Source organism: Rhipicephalus microplus, chromosome 1 (genome assembly GCF_043290135.1).
Source record: "Rhipicephalus microplus isolate Deutch F79 chromosome 1, USDA_Rmic, whole genome shotgun sequence".
NCBI classification, from domain to species: Eukaryota; Metazoa; Arthropoda; class Arachnida; order Ixodida; family Ixodidae; genus Rhipicephalus; species Rhipicephalus microplus.
In genome coordinates this window covers 202,422,474-202,442,670 of record NC_134700.1, presented here as the reverse complement: position 1 = coordinate 202,442,670, position 20,197 = coordinate 202,422,474, and the positions used below count along the sequence as shown (strand labels likewise).

At 39.3% G+C, this 20,197-nt stretch overlaps 1 protein-coding gene across 1 annotated transcript in view; it reads left to right on the top strand.

Annotated features, from left to right (window-relative positions):
• The window catches only part of LOC119167384 (alpha-2-macroglobulin-like), a 54,138-nt gene that overhangs the window by 22,277 nt on the left and 11,664 nt on the right, over positions 1 to 20,197 (top strand). The window contains exons 14-29 of the mRNA XM_075890618.1: positions 454 to 603; positions 5,668 to 5,752; positions 8,630 to 8,679; positions 9,911 to 9,968; positions 10,063 to 10,092; positions 10,182 to 10,199; positions 10,876 to 10,993; positions 11,635 to 11,857; positions 12,786 to 13,031; positions 14,261 to 14,312; positions 15,435 to 15,527; positions 15,755 to 15,934; positions 16,679 to 16,917; positions 17,362 to 17,605; positions 19,543 to 19,718; positions 19,947 to 20,162. Of these exons, the coding sequence (XP_075746733.1) occupies positions 454 to 603; positions 5,668 to 5,752; positions 8,630 to 8,679; positions 9,911 to 9,968; positions 10,063 to 10,092; positions 10,182 to 10,199; positions 10,876 to 10,993; positions 11,635 to 11,857; positions 12,786 to 13,031; positions 14,261 to 14,312; positions 15,435 to 15,527; positions 15,755 to 15,934; positions 16,679 to 16,917; positions 17,362 to 17,605; positions 19,543 to 19,718; positions 19,947 to 20,162 (2,178 nt within the window). The remainder of the gene's footprint in view (positions 1 to 453; positions 604 to 5,667; positions 5,753 to 8,629; positions 8,680 to 9,910; positions 9,969 to 10,062; positions 10,093 to 10,181; positions 10,200 to 10,875; positions 10,994 to 11,634; positions 11,858 to 12,785; positions 13,032 to 14,260; positions 14,313 to 15,434; positions 15,528 to 15,754; positions 15,935 to 16,678; positions 16,918 to 17,361; positions 17,606 to 19,542; positions 19,719 to 19,946; positions 20,163 to 20,197) is intronic.

Sequence of the window (20,197 nt, the reverse complement as noted above, 5' to 3'; positions counted from 1 at the left end):
TATCTAGTTTCATTTCCAGTCTGTACCGTTCGTGTTGTATCAGTGTAATTTTGAATTACACTTGCATCATGCAAAGCCATTATATATAGTGGCCAAAATTGCAGCAACGTTACACAGTTATCATGAGAAATTGCATATAGCAGTCAGTATTATACTAAAGAAAACAATATCATGTCTAATTTATGTGTGCTGTACTTGCTTTGGAGTCTGTCAGGCCACATGCGAGTCATATGCGTACACTGGCCAGATATCTCATGTTTTACTAACAGGCTAGACTTGCATGCTAGTAAAATGAGATCATTGATGATATTGTAGCAGATGGTTGCGTTGCCATAGTATATCATGTCTCTTCAGCAATCGACATTTTTTGTCATATTGTCTTGACAATATGACAATGAATGATGTGTATGGCATAGATTACACTCATAAAATGATCGTCATTTGAACTTGCAGGTGCTCCTGAATTTCGCTGAAAAGTCTGTTCAGCCTGGGATGCCAGCAACACTGAGTCTTTCGGCTGCTCAAGGCTCTGTGTGTGGCACATGGGCTCTAGACCAGGCCCTGCTGCAGAAAGCAGCAAAGGCTGAGTTCACACCTGAGAAGGTACAACACAGTACTAGGCTTGTGCGAATATTCGAATGCTTCAAATATTCTAACGAATAGTAAGGTATTAGAATTTGCTTCTATTCGAATTTGAATTATTGAAAATTTTGAAGTATTCGCAAGGAACGAATAGATGCATATTAATCCGAATGTACTGCTTGTTAAGGTAGTTTCACTGTAGTTTAGGAGTGCTAAACCGTAAAAACACCTATTCAAGAGATATTCTCTCTGCTGTGAAGCCCCCCTACAAATTTAAGGGGCCCCGCAACACTTTTTGAGCATTGTCAGAAAAGGCTGCCGATCCGTAGTCGAGGCTACGGAGGACACACAAACCAAATGCTATAGCGCGGCACGCAGCGTGCGATTCACAATAAATTATCAAACTCAGCTGAAAATTGCTCTCTTTTCTCGGCAAATGACTCCTCAAGCTCGGAAAGCATGCGTGACGTATTTTCTTTCCCCATGCCGTCTCTTCCTGCTTAGCTTGCAGTGCTTTCATCGGTACGAGAAGAGAGAATGCACTTGCAGCGGGCGAGAAATTTTTGCAACTCCGCGTGTACTGGAGGAATTCTGAAAATTTTAGCGGCAGTGAATTCATGAGGCAATAAGCTTCTTTAGTGAATCCATTTCATGGCTACTTGAAAGTCGAGCGGCCCCATTAAATGAAAGTATTACCCTCATATCAATTCATCTTATTAAGCTTAGAAGCATGTTATGACAGCTTATATGCTCTAAGTATAATAAATTTCAAAATTTTGCGTACTTTAAGACTTATGACTTGCATTTTGCTGAAAGTCAAATCTTGCTACTACTCAGTTTCAACTTCTTTGAATGAAAAAAGAAATGGCATTTGCATAGAGGCCCTATTTCCATTAAAAAATATTTTGCAGGTTAATTAGGTCGTAATAAATATGCCCATTTTTTTATGTCTCATATATGCTATTTGAATTCGATTTGAAATTATTCGACCAAAATTACAATTCACTACAAATTTGTTTCGAATCTAAAATTCACTATTTGCACAACCCTACAGAGTACAAGTCTTCTGATTATTTGTAGTTATTAACCAAAGCAATCTAACCAGCATACAGCCATGTTCTTTTACATATTATGTCAGTGCAGCATCATTGGTGTGCAGGATTGCCACTGGTGGCTACTTTTGTACCGAATCGGCTACTTTTTGACCTGTTCGGCAACGAAAATTTCCAGTTGGTGTCATGGCTACTTATTGGCTACTTGTAAATTTCAGGTTTTACTTATTCAAAATGGTTTTATTTATTCACCAATAGTAAAGACTGTTCATAACACCACACCTGTTCTATCTGGCTACAAATTTGGCGATAATATCAAATGACATGGCTGCTTTGGCTACATTTGGTCGGAGTTCTGGTGCCTTTTCAATTCTATCCAACGGCAACCCTGAGGTCATTAAGAGTAACAGACTCGATTCCAAGGGAAGGAAAGCCTACGAAGGGAAGGCAGGAAGTCAGGGGGACAGTTGAGATTAAGAAATCTGTGAGGGTAATGTGCCACAGTCAAGCACAGCGCCGGATTGATTGGCAAAACGGGGGAAAGGCCTTTGCCCTGCAGTGGGTGCAATCAAGCTGATGATGATAATGATGATTATGATGATTATGTATGGTTTACCTGGTTTACTGTCTCACCTTTCACCTCCTTTCTCTCCATCTCACTCTTACTCTTAATGGTTTTTGTGAAGATTTTTGCTAATGTGGCCAGCTCACCCTGCAAACAAAAGCGGTATGCGGAGTGGATGGCAAAGTACCTTCATGTATTGTTTTCGAAATCATTGCAGGAGGGCGAGGTTCCTCTAGATTGGAAAATAGCTAAGATTACACCGCTACACAAAAACGGGAGCAAATCTACGGTTAAAAATTACCGCCCCATATCGCTTATTTCGACAGCTTGCAAACTAATGGAACATGCAATACATAAACACATCTCAGTATTTCTCGAAGAACAAAACTTCTTCACCAAGGGACAACATGGTTTTCGCAAAGGCTTCTCTACACAAACTCAATTAGTAGAAACTATACACGATTTTGCGACATCTATTAATAATGGTAATCAAACTGACGCTATTTTTCTAGACTTTCGCAAAGCTTTCGATACGGTTTCTCATAATAAACTGCTTTATAAATTAAATTTGGTACTTCAAAACCCTAAGCTAATATCCTGGATTTCATCATACATAACTGGTCGTCTACAAATGGTTTCTTTTAATCAACATTGCTCGGGTAGAGTTTCTGTATCATCTGGTGTCCCGCAGGGTTCGGTACTCGGACCACTTTTTTTCCTCATTTTCATAAATGATATAGTTGACGGCATCCCTGTAAAAATTAAACTTTACGCCGATGACTGCATCCTGTACCGCGAAGTTAAAAACTCGAATGATCAGCTACTCCTAAATCAAGCTTTTGAGAAGGTTATGTCATGGTGTGAAAGTTGGCAGATGTGTCTTAATCTTGAAAAAACAGTAGCAATGAAAATTACTCGCAAAAAAACGCCCCTAACTTACTATTACGGCTATAAAAACAATTACCTCAGTGTGGTAACCGAGTACAAATACTTAGGCCTTTTAATAACAAGTGACCTTCGGTGGAATAAACACATCGACCAAGTCATAGCTCACACACAACGTAAACTATTTTTTCTCCGCAGAGCACTGAAACTATCCACCCCCACTGTACGTCTCCTTGCGTATAAATCCGTTATTCTGCCCAGGTTAGACTACGCTGCAATTATCTGGGACCCATATACCAAAACAAATATTGATAAACTGGAATCCATTCAGAAAAGAGCAGTACGATTTATATATAATCGCTATGACCGTACATCAGTAACAGATCTGTTAACCAGAGCTAAGCTTCAACCTCTATCCACTAGAAACCGTCATTCACGTTTGAAGTTTCTTTACCAAATATTAATGGGGCATGTTAAGGTCGACACATATTCTGTTATGCCACTCACCTCTAGATACAGCACAAGACTACGGCATGATAGAACACTAACACCACATCAAACGCGAAATAATGCATTTAAATATTCTTTTTTCCCCAGAACGGTGAATGATTGGAATTTATTAACAAATGAGCAAGTGTTACAGTCTTCATTGGCAAGTTTTACTTCTAGTCTGTGTTCATGAACCTGGATCTCATTTATATTTCGTATATATGCACACATGCGTACTTAGTAAGAGTGCACATTTATTCTTGAAGGTCTATGCATGTATTTATGTTTCATTTCGTTATTGCTATATTATTTACCTACACTCGGTATTTTGTTCTTGTGTGCACGTAATTGCATTGAGGATTGCTATATATGTATTGGTATGCATGCGTACGTGTATGTTCAGATGTGTAACCGCGTTTCATTTTTTTTGATAGGTCACTTTCTGTTTTACGTCATACGAATTATGTGACCTGGTTACGCCTACCACTTGTTCCACACATTTCGTAGTACCAGATTATGCATTGTTCATCTTCCCACCCTACCAAAGTCCCGACTAGGGATTGTAGTATTTATAAATAAATAAATAAACTTCTAGGAGATATATTGTATCACTTTTTTTTGCTTCATGATGTAGTTTACCATAGAGGTTAATAATTATTTTACACGCTAAATAAGTGCTGCAACATAGGCAATTAGAGCCCTTAAATTTTTTGTTGAGTCTTTATTTAGATAATCTCGTACAACCTCAACTTAAATGTATTATCTCAATAAGTGAGAGCCATTTTAAAGACTAGACAAATAAATAATTAATTAAAAAACACTTACTCGAGGACTCAAAACCCTCTTGAATTAATAATGCTAGTAGTTGCTTCTTACAAAACGAAGGAAGCTCTCGTAGATGAGCTAGCCGTTCAGTGTGCATCGTTCATTATAAGCACTTGAAAAAGTTTTAAGGCTGTTTCTCTATTTTCTTTCTGTCTTAAGTTTCTTGTTAAATCATGCTAGTCTAGTTTGCTTGTCGCCTAACTCTGCACGCCACATCAGAATTTCCTAGTTGCTTGCTCATTAACTGATTAACTAGAGCGTGCTTGAACTCAAGAAATGCCATTAGTGTTCTCAAAACACATTCTGCTCCTGAATGCAAGGTTGCAGATTCAGTTCCCAGTCTATGTTCTTATAGTGCCTGCGGGCTCATTTAAAGGTGTAGCTCATCTGTAAAGTTTCACAGTCTGAGGGTTTATTGCAAATAGATATTGATGTTATTGAATTAAGTCCTATTTATAGCCACATTTTGTAGCATTATTTATTTATATTCAGAATGTGCATTCACAATATGCCATTGAAATTTCGGGGCATTTGCACTCATATCTGACTAAGTAGTAAATGAGAAAAAGAAGGGGGGACGGGATAGGAGTTGTGGGAAGATGGCAACAAGCAGGCAGTGTGCTGTAGCCAACGTTTCGACAGGCGCACTTGTCTTCTTCAGAGCTTCAACTTGAAGAAGACAAGTTCCAGCTTTGAAGAATATAATCTACTTGTAGAAAGCATCATCCTGCTCACTCCCTGCTTAAGAATTTTTCATTAAAGTAGTAAATGGCAGTATTAAGTAAAGTAGTTTCACATAATATATGGTATAATGGAAGTAGCACACATTGTTTGAATAATTAAGTTAATTATTAACACTAGTGTCACTGCAGGGTATTTAAACCCATGCTTCTGAAGCTTGGACAAGTAATGTTTAGGTTCACCATAATGAAGCCTTGAAAGTTTAAGGAACAAAAAATAAAAAGGATGCCTCAACTTGATGGTTCATTATTGTCCAGCCTCATCAAGATGCTAGCTCAAACTAAATCTTTGTCCCTGAAGCATTGCTATGCACTTGAAAAAAGAAAACAAATATTTTCTGACATGCACCCTATTTTACTCCGAGTAATGCCTTTGATGCAATAATGGTAATTTTCAGTCACTCAAATTTCTGTTTTCTCTTTACTTTGGACTCTTACCTAAACATTTTCTTGGTGTATTATTTTCTTACGCATTGATTGTCTTTCATTGTTTTAGCCCTGAGTACATATTTTTTCACTTTTATTCCAGTTGCATGATTTTTTGAGCCCTCTGGTAGCCAAGCCTCACCGTCCAACTATTTTAAAAGGCCACTGTGTTCTGAGTGAAGAGAATTGTAAGTCACCAACTTGAATGCCTATGTTTCTGCACGAATACACTAATATAGTTATTATCAGGGTGCTGCTGTCAGGCTCTTTATGTCTGCCCTCATCTCACAAAAGTGACAGGTACGTGTTGTAAGTAAGCAGGTCTAAACAAAAAGCTGGGGTGGAAATTATCACTCAAAAGTGAAGCCAGACTTCCGTTATCTTAGGTGGGCATGATAAAAAATTAGCTTACAGCAAAGAAACAGCATCAATTCCCTCATACGAGCTATGAGTTTAAGACATCTTATTGTTCCACACAGATACTGCTCACTCTGTGTTACTAGTTTTCTTTAGATGCTGCCAAGTCTTGGTAAATTTGATTCGAGATCATGTTACCAGTACTCATATAGATGCATTGCTTTCATTAAGAACAGCGATTTCTCATTTTATAATTAACCTAGCATTTACCTTACCAGAAAGCACGTTATTTCTGGTCAACATCACATGAAGTGGCTATGTTTTTGAGGTTAAGTGTGGCAGTAAGTTAGCCTCGCATTTGTCGTTGTGAAGTTACAAGAGCTTCCACTGCAGCATTTTTCATAAAACTCTTTGTTTTTAGTAGGGCTTTAGACTGAATAAGCCAGCAAGGCTTATTTCATAATTTGGGCTCTATGTTTTCAAAGTTTATTTTCCTTGAAATTCAGAGGGTGGTTTTTGGAGTTTGTTAACTTATTTTTTGACAAAAATGCTGCATTTACTGGAGCTTATTTTTTGTAGACTCCCAGTTCTTTGAAATTCGGTGTTTAATTTTGCATTATCTTATATTCGATACCGTAGAGTCAATGATATATGAACACGAAAACATTACAATACACTAGGCGTACTTTAGTGGTCTTGAAAGTTCGAACACTCAAACATAGATACACACAAGCATAAATACTTGAATACAGATTGCCTACATTTGTGCCTATTATAATCTTGAAGCTTGTTATAATAGACATAAGCATGCTTATGAGGTGCGTGCATTTGATGTCGTCTAGTGCACCCCTGTGATGCCAAAGGACAGTGTATCAGGATGTCTTCTCGAGCTTCTGGGGGTGCTATATAAGTAGGTGTCTCTTGTTCCATGCATGACAAGCCTTTCGTTAAACGTGCAGTGGGTACAGTCTACAAGATACTGCTGGCGTGATGAAGTTTAGACATGCCAAAACGGCCAATGTATCAGTGACCACACAGAATATGCCATTTCAATAATTAACTGAACAAGGTTATGTTGGCCATTAAAATCGGAGTTTATTGGATAATTCTGAATTGTCTCTACGTGAGATTGTTTATTGGGTTTCTTTTTTTTTTATCTGTAAAAAAAAAATTATGGACCATCTTCCTGGAGGGAATCCTAATGAGTTGTGAAAAAGCAGTGGTGCGCACAGTGTTGACACGGTTGAAACGGGTGTCAACGCGTGTGCTGGAAGAATGGTTTGAAGCGAAACTCGGTGTAGTGATTACTCGAGCAAACGTTTGTTTTAAACGCAAAGGCACGGGAGGCGTGTTGGGTTTTATGTAAGTTTCATCGCAGATAAACGAGCTGTAAGTGTGTTTCTATTTGACATGCAATCGAGCATTTCAATTGGTGGAGAGGGTGAAATGAGAGAGAAGTATGTTGCGAACGGGCGGAAGAGCCGGCAGTTGCGGGCGCTGCAGCGAACAACCTGTGGGTGAGGGAGAGATTTACAGTAGCGGGAACCTGCGACACACAGCTGCAGCATGGCCTACTTGGCACCGCTCCAACACCCGCGGCAAGGGGAACGCGTTGCGGCACATTCCTACGGATGCACATATGTAGGAACACACATGACTTGTGTGTTACACATGTAAGTCAAAAGAGCTCCTTCTCATCTAAAATCAAGCCCTTGTTATTAGCCCCGATAGGCACATCTCATACCCCCATTAATGTCTCATAAGCTCTGCGGCACAATTGTATGTTGAGCTCTATATGAGGTTAGGAAAATGTTGTCTTTCTTTGTAATTATATTTGTATTAACAAAGCCAGCCAAAAGGTGTCATGTAGAAGATAAAATGCTTTGTAAATTTTGATGAATAATCTCATTTTTTGCATCACTCAAAGAAATTCATTGAAAAAGATTTGAAGATCAGCCTGAGTGACTATGACAGTTATGTAAAATAGTATCTACAGACTGCTACATGACAACACTGTGAATATGACTTAGAACTTCTGCTGAAGCTCTGTAAATACCAGCATGTGTGTAGTGCATCAGGGACAGCTCACAGTTCTCCTATAGTATATATAGTGTGCTGTATATATTGTATTCTCAATTGTTAAGGCACTTTTTCTAAACACACACCCATTGATTTATAGCATTGTTAGCCCATAAGCACTCCCGTAAGTTTAAAGCACGTTGTACACTAAATCTCTATTTTTTCTGAACACACAGCTGTACTTTCCTGTGCACTGACACCTTAATTTGAGGGACAACTGCATACAGCTGTCCCATAGTAAAGTACGAAGTAAATAAATATTTACCATTTTTTCTAAACACATGGCTGAGGTCAGAAACTAATCTGATGATACATTTTTGTTGAGCTTTCGTCATAATATTTTTTACTTGTCTTTTAGCATGTCAGTTGGTGTGTTCTGTGAATATACTTTGGAAAACTAGTTTTGTTTTATGCATTTGATCACTGCTAGCCTCAGTAACACTATTGTGTGAGACAGGCACTGATGCAAAGAAGGCAAAAATGCCGCTGTGTCGGCATACAGAATGCTTACATGCCACTAATTGTTTCTCCCGACTGTGTAGAATATTGTGCCAAATTTAGCTGTCACTTCTGTGCACCTTGTGTGCCTATTTATTCCCTTGAATTAAATGTTTAAAATTTTTTCCTAGGGCATTTTGCAGGACCCACATTATTTCTTGACTCTGCTGCTGCCTTTGCGGTAAGCATTTTACATTGCTTGGACGCTCTACCTTCACGCAGGAACAGCTGATTAATTATGTTTATTTTACTGTAAGGTACTGCAGCTGCAGCAAACCATGTCAACCTTTTCTAAACGAGGGTCACGACTTTGCATTGAAAGGAGATAAAAGTTTACATTTTGTTAGGTTAGCTTACAAACGTTTTATGGAATCTTGCACATGGCCAATTTTATTGTCTTAGAACCAGTTTGTGTCGTCAAATTATTTTTGGTTGCCAAGGCATTGTTACACTCACAGTCTATTAATTGGTGTGAAACATCGCTGGCATTTTGTACAACCAGTTAACACTAAAGCAGTGTAAACTGAATTGTCAAGATATTGTTAATGTCATTCTGTTGACTGTTTCATGTTGTAAACAATATAAGGGGACTAGATCTCCAGCTTTTGCCATGTCATTTCCAACATAGATAGCAACATTCCAAAGAAGGCAGCATCAGCAATAATATGCTCATACTTTCATGTTCATGTACTCATTAAGGAACTCTGAAAGCTCACATTTAATGTAGGGTCCTTTAATATACTATAGTTTCAGGATGTAAAACAAAATTAATGATATATTACTTCAATATGTATGTGCAGATGAGCTTTGCATATTGTTGAACTGCTATTCCAGTCCAACATACTGGCAATAATTAGGATAATACCACTGGCTATAATTAAAAGTAAATAATTAGATGGAATGTGGCAACTCTTGCAGTACAAGAACTGCCATGGATATTGTTCCTTTGTTATTTCATAATGCTATTCTGAGACTGAAGCTTGCCAGTTGCTATTAAGCTGCTTGCTCACTAACCTAAATCAATTAATCACATGGAAACTGTATCGGGATTGTACTGTGTATTGTTGCAATGTGATTGTCATGAGCTTTGCATATTGTTGAACTGCTATTCCAGTCCAACATACTGGCAATAATTAGGATAATACCACTGGCTATAATTAAAAGTAAATAATTAGATGGAATGTGGCAACTCTTGCAGTACAAGAACTGCCATGGATATTGTTCCTTTGTTATTTCATAATGCTATTCTGAGACTGAAGCTTGCCAGTTGCTATTAAGCTGCTTGCTCACTAACCTAAATCAATTAATCACATGGAAACTGTATCGGGATTGTACTGTGTATTGTTGCAATGTGATTGTCATTATGTCATATGATACCTATTAAAATCTCGTTTTATTATTCGTGTTTCTAGGAGTCATCGGTGCAAGTAATCACCGACATGAAGATCAATGTTCGTCCTTGTTGGGAAGGTAAGAGGATAATAGGTTTATGCTTCGCAAGATTTCGACGACGATTCTTGAGTACGTTTTCTAAAGGCAACAAATTTTGGTAACTGGCTTTCAGATGGCGGTGTGTGGACCCCAGAGCATGGAGGTAATGTATTTAGGCTTGCAAGGTGCTTTCATTTTACTTGTTTATCACGTTACATTTGTTTTCATATAAACTTATTTTCTTTTTTTCAGCACGAGTGGGCATTGACGGTAAGAATGAAAAAAAAAATTGTTTTATCCCTGTGGATGTGTATTTCTGTCATGTTAATTGCCTTTATATACTTGGTCTGGTCTATCGCATGTAAGAGCCCCTGTGTTTTTCCAGAACTTCAACTATACAGAACATCCAGGGCTTTTGTGTCAGTAGAAAAACTTGTTTTCATGGTTTATTTGTCAAGTTTGAAAACACAGAGGGTTTGTGTAAACAAGGGTCATTGTCCATGGAAATTGAAAGCTGAAAGAGCACTGTGAAGTTTGTGTTAGAGACCTTCTACCGAAGGCATATAATATTAATTCATAGGTCACAGCACACAAATTTGAGCCAGAGCCTCTCCTCCACTCTTTCTGCCTGGCTGCAGCTGTAGCTGACCTGCTTTGCCGCTGTGTGGGGATGACACTAATGACGTGACAGCTGTTGTGGCAACTCTTTATTGCTGGTTGCAGGGGGCACCATGGAAGACATTAACATAATATACAGAATATCTATTCAAAGAAAATTTCTTTTTAATGGCATCGTACAACGTTCCTGTAGCAATGTGTGTTTTTGCTCCTAGGTAGCCCTGCATGCCAAATAGTCAAAAGATGTTAATTTTGTTGAGTGAAGCTGCCTGAATTTAATTGCTTACAGCTAAAGTCACTATGTTGATGTTGCTAAAAAAATCTTCAGATGGAGGTGACGGTGAGATTGCAGACTTAGCTCCTGCAACCTCGATTCCAAAGTCAGCGGTGGACGTACGTAGTCACTTTCCAGAAACATGGCTGTGGGAGCTCCATCACATTGAAAGGCAAGTTTTGAGTTCCGGCTGTCATAGGAAACAATCATGGGTATCATTTAAGAACACTGGCCTTTTTCTTAATCACGGAAACTTCACAATAGTGCATTACAGTGTCTGAGCAGGATGATGTACACGAATGCCACAGCTGTCTTGATGTTCACATGGTAGCTTCTGGCAAAAGGGAGCAACATTTTTTCTGATTTTGATAATAAGCTTTTCTTTATATATGCCATTTGTAATCCAAGAGCTTTTGGGCTTATTTGGTATAAGTTGATGTACTTATACATGCAGCCCTAGTTTCTAATTCTGCATTTTTATGAAAGACACAGCCCTAACTCCCAGCAGCAAATTTATTTGTGGTTTTCACACCCGTGCTACGGCATGTTCTTGTTATTCTTTGCAGTTTTATTTGCATTTACTTCATAGAAGTACATGTGCTCTATAAACTTTTGGGTTGTATGAGCATAGTTACAAAAAGTAGAGTTAGGCCTGTTGTTGGACAGTAACATTTAGTGTTGTTATATCGGCATTCTATGTCTTTGTTGTCGTGCGTGCACTAAAACAAAATGAGAGGGCATAGGCCCGACATCCATTCATCCTAGTTATAATGACTTCTTTTGGTTTGACTGTATCAATCAATCATTATGCAGAGCTGCATCACTCAACCTGAGTCGAGAGATTCCCCACTCGGTTACCAAATGGAAAGCAGGTGCCCTCTGCCTGCACCCAACTCGCGGTCTGGGAATGGCTGCGGACACCGTTAATGCAGTGCAGCCCTTCTTCATCCAGCTGTCACTCCCTGCTGTCGCCATTCGTGGAGAGACAATTCCCATCACTGCTTCATTGTTCAACTACCTCAGATCATGCATCCCCGTAAGTGTCAAGCAGTGCTCCTTGTTATTCCGAGGATATGTTCTGTATTTGCAGCATGGAACAATGTGTGTGTGCTGTGCGAGAGACAGTTTTGTCAAACCACAATATGAGCTTGTTGGTGTGGCTTCCTGAGAGAAAAATAACATGATAAAATTACATGAAACAATTACGTGAAAGAGTGGACGAGGTCGCCAACATCTCCTTATATATCATATCAATAAAAAAAAAAAGTGGACGAGGCTTATCAAGGTTCCGTTAATGCGTTGTCATCAGAAAGCAATAGCACACATGACATAGGGACTGAAAATGAAAGAAACAGGCAAACCTTCTGTGCTGGTAAAATAAAGGCTAAGAAATGAACTGACTAGGTTAAATATGACAAACAGCCATGTATGACAAAATGTGTGTGCAAATGTTCACCATTTAATTCAAAAGAACAATAATTGCTTGCTAATGTGTTACCCTTTTTTTTTCTTTCTCAGAGCTGAGAGGCTTTATGGATTAGCAACGACTGTGTCAAAATCAAATCTCTAGATGCTAACATTTTAATCAAGCAGAATATAAGGCACATTCAACCAATTGAGCTACTACCAGAAATGCTACTTCTCTTCGAAAATTTATTTCCACATTATCAGTTTGTTACCCTGAATATTGTACATATTAGGGAATGGTATTGCGGTGTTGTTAATGCAATAGTACTTGGCTATAACATTTATACTACCTTACATGTATTCTCCAGTCACATGTATGGTATTCATGCAGTAAGCATTTGCTTTACATTGATTTTTTTTTTTGATGAAATGTCCAGCTTATATTATGCTAGCACTATGTCAACTACTTGTGAAAAAATTGCCATTGATGGGTACAGACAGTTTTTCGCTTGTATCACCTGCAACATGCTCTGCTTAAAACACTCATTTTCTTACAGGTCAAGTTTGGTTTGATTGTGGATGCCAGCTGCTTGAAAATAATTGGCAGCCCACAGAAGCGCTTTTGCTTGTGCAGCGAAGACACAGTTTCGTTAAGACTTTATGCACGGTCTGACTGTTTGGGTCAGCTCAACATCACTGCTCACGCTTTGGGCCTCTCCAAGAACGACTCCATATGTGAGCCTGGAAGCGTGACAGAAACTAGAACAGCTCGAGATGCACTGCGTAAGAGCCTTCATGTAATGGTAAGATATGCAATATATCTTTTTTTTAAAGGTAAAGCATCTTAGGGTCGAGCCTTGTCCCTGCTATGCGCATTGTCCTGGCTTGCCCATGCTGGGAGGGCCTTTTGCTGTGGTGCCCCGAAAGCTATAAAATGTACTCGCTCCCGGCTCTCTCTCTCATGGTCATGGAGAGCTCTTCATTATGAAAGAAAGAAAAAATGTACAGGAGTTAATGATTCCCCCAAGCTTCGCCCACTTGCCATCATTCAGTTCATGAATAATGCTGCAATCTCTTTTTCTCTTTTTGAGTAGCGCACATTTTTTAACTGCTCGTCGTTCGTTTGTCTCGAGATGTGATCACACTCAAAATCAAATGCTCAACACAGGCCTAAAACAAGACTAGCAACTCTCAAAACTGAGTGAAAGTAATCAAACAAGACCTAAATTAATAAGTTTAACAGAAATGAGCAAAAAGTAATTGTAACGACTAATTTGAAATTACTAGGAACACTTCCGAAGCATGCGGCTTAAACTCGCGCTGTACAAGAGGGGCCGCCACCGCCTTGCCAAGTGCACGATTGCGCCTTCCCCCAGCACTTCTTCAGTGCTATATCTGGAGGAGGAAACGACCTTATGGAACTTGCTGCAGACGGCATGTATCTCAACTGCCATAAGAAGCTGGAAGTCGATAAAGTTCAAAAAGAAGTCCCGCACTTGTCGCACGTTGAGTTAGCGAATCTCGTTAATATGATTCTGCTTGTGCCGTAGACATCCTACTTGATTACCTCGAACATTGTCGTCATGAATGCTTCGGTAAACGGGGCTGTAGGAACTCGACGAGCCTCAGGTTTCACAGTAATAGGACATGCATTTAATGCAGGTGTTACAACTACACCAGCCACTACACAAAACCAACATCTTTTTTAAATGCGAAGCATTTCATTGTGTACTGTCGGCACTTTGAGCTTGTCTGTCTGTCTGCCTTGCCTTACTTTGCCTTGCCTTGCCTTGCCAGCATGCCTGTGGAAGCAGCAAGCATGCTTTCTTTGCGTAGTTCTTCAGCAACATCTGATTTATACGATAAGTTTTGAAAAGTTCCTGTTCGTTGTTTTGAAGTAAGACTGGTATGACTGCTCTGCCATCGAAACTTATGACCAGGGCTACAAAATAGAGTGTACATCAATCACTGATTACTAATTCGTTAATGTGACCAATTAAGAAAGTGAATAAAAGCACTTTTCTCATTTCAGACAGAAGGAACACCAAGGGAAAGATCAGTTTCTGAATACGTATGCCTAAAAGGCAAGTTATATTGTTTTTAAGACTTATCTTTGCATTTAAAACTGCATTTAATGGTATCTTTTATGTTAAAACATGGTACTGAAATTCGCTTTTCGACCACAATTTCAACATATAGGTGCCTAAAACCTGCCCCTACAATCTATGAATTGCATTTTAAAACCTCAAATAAGTTATTTATCTTGTGCTGCAGAGCAGTTTCAAATCTTTGTATGTTTGTCAATGAATAAAAAAACCTTAACAATACCGTGATAAACAACCTTTATTTATGTATGTAAATCAAAGCTAGCCCATGCATCAAGAACAAGGCAGCAAAACAAAGTGCTGGCTCTCTGCAAAAGTCATTTAATTTAAATACTCCAGATACTGCTCAAAATCTAGAAGTGCAGTTTTTGTAAGTGTTTCACTATATCTATAGAAGTACTTCACTACAGATGATCTATTCTGATATGCTTTACATCTTTACTCTCTGCAATATATGATGCATGGCCCTTTATACAGCACTGGCTTCACAATGGCTATGTGCTGCTAAAAGCTTTGCGAATTTTCCAGTACCTCTGGCGTAAGAAACATCTCATTATACTCAGCATATTCCTTTGTTATACTTGAAATCATGTGCTAACTTTAACGAAGCGTCTAAACCTGCCCTAAGACTTTGGCAACGCTTCACTACATATTTAGTCCAATTTTTTTCATTATGCCCAAAGTACCTTTAAACATTTCACTGTACTATGTCTGAGCATAGTACATCTGAGTTTACATTTGGCTTTATTCTGTACATTCTCTACTTCCATTCTTTCCTCTGCCCACGCCATCACAGGAAAGTTATTTCAATTTTTCTTTTCATGTACTCTTCTTTAAAGAACATTTTAATTTCAATCTATGATTGGGCGACCTAGCACGCCTGTGAGGTGGCATCGAGGCAAGCCCTTGGTGTCCCCTCATGAGAGGCCTAGGCTCGGCCACCTAAACCTGCTGGTTTCTGATAATAAAGTTCATTCGTCCTCCTCCTCAATCTATGATCACCAGCTATAGGTGACTGACCTTTGCTTTTTTTTTACGATAGCTGGCCATATGTAATGCATGAATATGCATTAAAAACTTATAACAAAAATTTTCTTTCAGCTCCTACAAGCAGTACAGGAAATCATAGGTTCATCCTGAAGATCCCTGGCAATGCCATTCATGGTTCTTCAAAGGGTGTGTTTACAGTGTCAGGTAGGAACTGTCCTATTAAGATACATTAAATAGGCCTTCTGAGTTTATTAAATTTCATAATTTTGTCAAAGAATTGCTCATTCTTGTGTTCACACACGCACACAAACTTGTTTCCACAGCAGCGTGTGCCAGCAGACATAAAGTCTTCCTCAAGCTTAAATAGAAATCATTGCACATTCTTCTCAAGAATTATTCAATTCTCTTTTTTTTCTTTTTCACACTCGTAGGTGACATTCTGAGTCCTGTTCTGGCATCCGGTCTAGAGTCCATCGTCAAACTGCCCACTGCCTGTGGAGAGCAGAACCTTGCCATCTTAGCCACGAATGTTGTGGTGCTTGATTACCTGATCTCCTCGGGGCATTTCAGCCATCCGTTAGAGGCAAAACTCCGGAGAAACATTCTCACAGGTGAGGCTATAGCAACCATAATCTCATGCTTTTTATAGGTATTACTGTATATGTGTTGAGATACGGTGCTGTTGCCATTAAGGTTTGATACACAGCTTTTTCAAACCCAAACACCATCGTACAGAAATTAGTGAATACTGGCTTCTTTTGTAAACAGAGTCAGCACGAGTTGCACAAATGGTATACTATATTTAGGAGTAAACAAAAGTTTGTGTGTGAATTCCTTAATAAACTTGGAAATAACGGTCACTTGAGTATATTTTCACAGGGGAAGAAATAAATGATGTATATTACACATCAACCGGGATCACCAGTAGCCTTACTTTGAAACCCGTTGTCATCTTCTACAACACCATAACAGTCGTCGTCATTGTCATTTTGTGCATAGTGGCACACCAATACCGTAATAAGCACTTCATTGTCGTGTTGTTTAACTCGCCTTATTCTATTCTCCAGCACAAGGTTGCCAGCCAGTTTAAGAACTGGCTAACCTCCCTGTCCTTCCACATATTTATTTCCTTTTAATGTGGTGTACCACAAAGTTCATTCTGGGCATAACAGAGGCTAACAAGGGCTAAGCTAATCTCTTGCTTGCATGTGAAGCAAGAATGCTGTGTCTTATCTCTATGATGCAAAGGCGTGTTAAAGTGACGTAGACATTGGTGGCACATGTTTGCATGCATTGTACCAGTACCGTTGCTGTAATGTGTTTTTGTGTTTTCTCTTCTTTTTTTTTTCTTGCAGGTTATGAACAGCAACTGAACTACAGGCATCCACACAATGGCTACAGTGCTTTTGGCGGTGCCGATCCCGAGCCGAGCTTGTGGCTGACAGCATTTGTTGTGCGCACCTATGGAAAAGCCCGCCAGTATGTTTCCCTCGATGATACTGAGCTGAGTTTGAATACGCAATGGTTGCTTGGTCACCAGTATGACACTGGCTGCTTCCCATCTGTTGGCCGTGTCTTGAATTCTCAACTCAAGGTTCGTATTGTACAAAGCTAAGATGACTGTATTTCAATGTATATATTTTTTAGCTTGTGCATTCTCACACAAATTCAAGGATTTTACACAGTGATCAACTTGCTTGGTTATAAGGGCTAAAAAGGTAGCACATGTATGCTTAGCCATTGACTGCGGCGTATTGCACTCGTGTAATGAACATCACTGAAGAACATTAAAGTGGGCTTCATTGCAGCTTTTGATTTGATGAATATAACTCTTTTCTCTATAAAAGCCTCGGTAAGTCCAGAGTTGTTCAATTTTATTCGTACATTTTAAAGATGAAGACTTTTGGAAAAAGAAAACAGTTATCCTAAATCAGTCCTATGCATCTTATCCTAAAGCTCTAATGTTAGGACATGTTACATACTGCACAGTTGCTAGTAACTCCCAAAAATTGCACAATTTCTCAACTCTCTGTTGCAGGGTGGTATTCAGGGGACGTCACTCTCACCACTGACAGCTTATGTGCTGATATCATTGCTCGAAGCCAATGCAACTCTATTGCCACAGGCACAAGACAAGGCTGTCCAGTGTCTTGTCGAAGAAAGCGCCCAAGAACAAGACAGCTACTCACTGGCACTTCATGCATATGCCCTGACCCTTTTACGCCATCGCAATGCGCAGCAAACTTTTCACTTGCTGTGGAGTCGTGGTGAACTGGAAGCAGGTGAGTATGCACAAAACTTATGGCACTCGAGATCCACACCTTTGTTTAAAAACATACTGACCAATATTTTTACCACCAAGATATACAGCCAAATTGAAAGATTGGGCGCTGAAATCAACAGAGACTGCCTTCATTTCAGGGAGAAACTGGAGGCAAATAATAAATTTAATGTGTTTTTCACAAACTGTCGTGTCTAGTGATTGTGCTGTGCCTTAGAGGAGGGAAAATTTGGTGATGTTTTATGCACTGGAAACAGGCATGCCAACAGTGCCGGCTGTCGCTCGCGTTTCTTAACCTGCTCAGCCCCCACAATGGTTCCCAGAACCACTGCGAACGGCACCAGCGGCAAACAATGCACCCAGCTGGGGTAAAGCCCATAGATCTTTGCGCATGCCTTGGTGCCTTTTCAAAAGGAGGAAAGTCGGATGTAAAAGACAGAAGGAGAGAGGGAAGAGGAAGAAAGCAACACGTGCACCATGCATGCGCTTTAGGCTCACACAGTGACATCACAGCTCACGTTGGCTTGCAGCTGCCGCACTTTGCAACTGTTCGGAAATACTTGAAATAAACAATCTTTATTAGAACAGCCATTTACTCCAAGTAGCATTGTGATGTTTTTATTAATTTTTCTAATTTTCATTCAGTGTCTTTTTGAGAACCTGTAAGCATTGTCTACTGGCACTTAAGGTAGATTTGATGTTTTTAATATGCACTAGGGTTCTGATAAACGAAAGAACTCAAAATTCTAAATTTAAAAAAAATTTTTTTGGCACTAATGCATCATTCTTCACGCTGCCACTTCTTTTAATATGCAATGTTTAATTAGCAGCAGAACTCATGTAATAAGGTTCTATTTTGGGAAGTTGTTGAACTCATGCAAATGAAGAAATTCAACAAGGTTCATGAAAAACGTAGCTGCAATTTAAATAGAATTTAGAAATGCAAGCACAGCAACATAAAGAACGGGTGAATGTATATAGCACGGCACCTTTTGTACTTTTCTATGACAGTGTTCACAATTAGGGATGGATATGTTTGCATGTTCATGCATTTGACACTAAACTGGTAGAAGTTTTTTGAACAACTTTCAGGATGCAACTAAAGTACAGCATGGGTATAATTTCAATGCACTTGAAGCAATATTTAGAACCAAAAGATGAGACCCCATCTGTCTTCATATGTATTGTTTCAAACCAGTGATGACTGTATACTGGCATTTTTGGTGATTAAAAGCCTAAATCTTGCAACACCATTGCACCTGTGCAGGTATCTGCACTCGGAGTTTCTCTGAACCTTTGCTCGTGTTGACAACGAATGCTTCAAACATTATCCTATGTGAAGATTAGAACTTATAACAGCTAATGGCACACCTTTTTCCATTTATACAAAAATTATGAGTATGATTTGTTGTTGGACAAGTTCGTTAACATCAAAGGGTTGCACAATAGTGCAAACTTAGAAAATAAAAACACGAGAAAAGAAGTTGGAGGGAGCAGAAAGGTCTGTCTTATATTTTTTTTCTAAGTTTATGCTATTATGTATCCCATAGAAAAATTATGGTTTGCCTTCAGGAGAGGCTCAAGTTGCCAATATATTAAATAAAGAAAAGAAGGAACTAATGGAGTTGGACATGTCATCTAATACTTACGATGCATAACTAGTCACTTTCTGGAGCAATGGAATGAATTACAAGAAAGGGGACCAGATGCAAAGGCACCGAAGTAGTATATATAGTGACGAGGTTAAGAAGTGTGCAGGCATAAGATGAATTCGGCAGCTGTAAAACATGGGTGCTACTAGAGATAGCTGGAAAAGACCTTCCGGTCTACAGAGAACGCAATGATGACAATAATGTTATTATGTTTCTGCTTCTTGCCCATTCTGCAACTCTGGCTCTTGACTTATGTCTGCTGTCTTGTCTCTCTGGTTTTTCAAAGATGGTACGTTGCACTGGAGTCGCAACGTATCTTTAGCAGTGGCTGTAGAGACAAGCGGCTATGCCATCCTTTCCTGCTTGACGCTGCACAAAGAAACAGGTGTCTCTTTAGCCCTGCCTGCAGTGCAGTGGCTACTCAAGCAGAGGAACCACAGAGGAGGATTTATATCCACGCAGGTAAATTTTATTAATTTGTGAGCACCTTCGCAGTGTAATTTGTATTTCCTAACTTGGAATTATTTGCCCTGAAACAGACAAATTTCACATTGACATGCATTAACGGTTATGCGGCATACAAAACTTCGCAGTAAAAATAATACTTGGCTGAAACGTGCTCTGCCTATGCTCTTCTGCTGAGCTGTCACTTTTGCCTCCAACAAGGCTTTCTTTGTTCTTGCCCCACAGGATACTGTTATAGCAATGCAAGCTTTGGCTAAATATGCAAAGATGGTCGTACTACCAGATACACGTCTGACACTGACGGTGTCATCTCAACACATGGAGCCCAGGGACCTTCATGTGGAGCCAGCAAATGCAATGCTGCTTCAGGAAATGCCCGTTCCCGTACTGCCTGCAACTCTTGAACTAAATGTCACTGGAAAGGGCTGTGCATTTGTGCAGGTCAGTGGAGCTTGTGTTTTTACAGGTATCTTGTC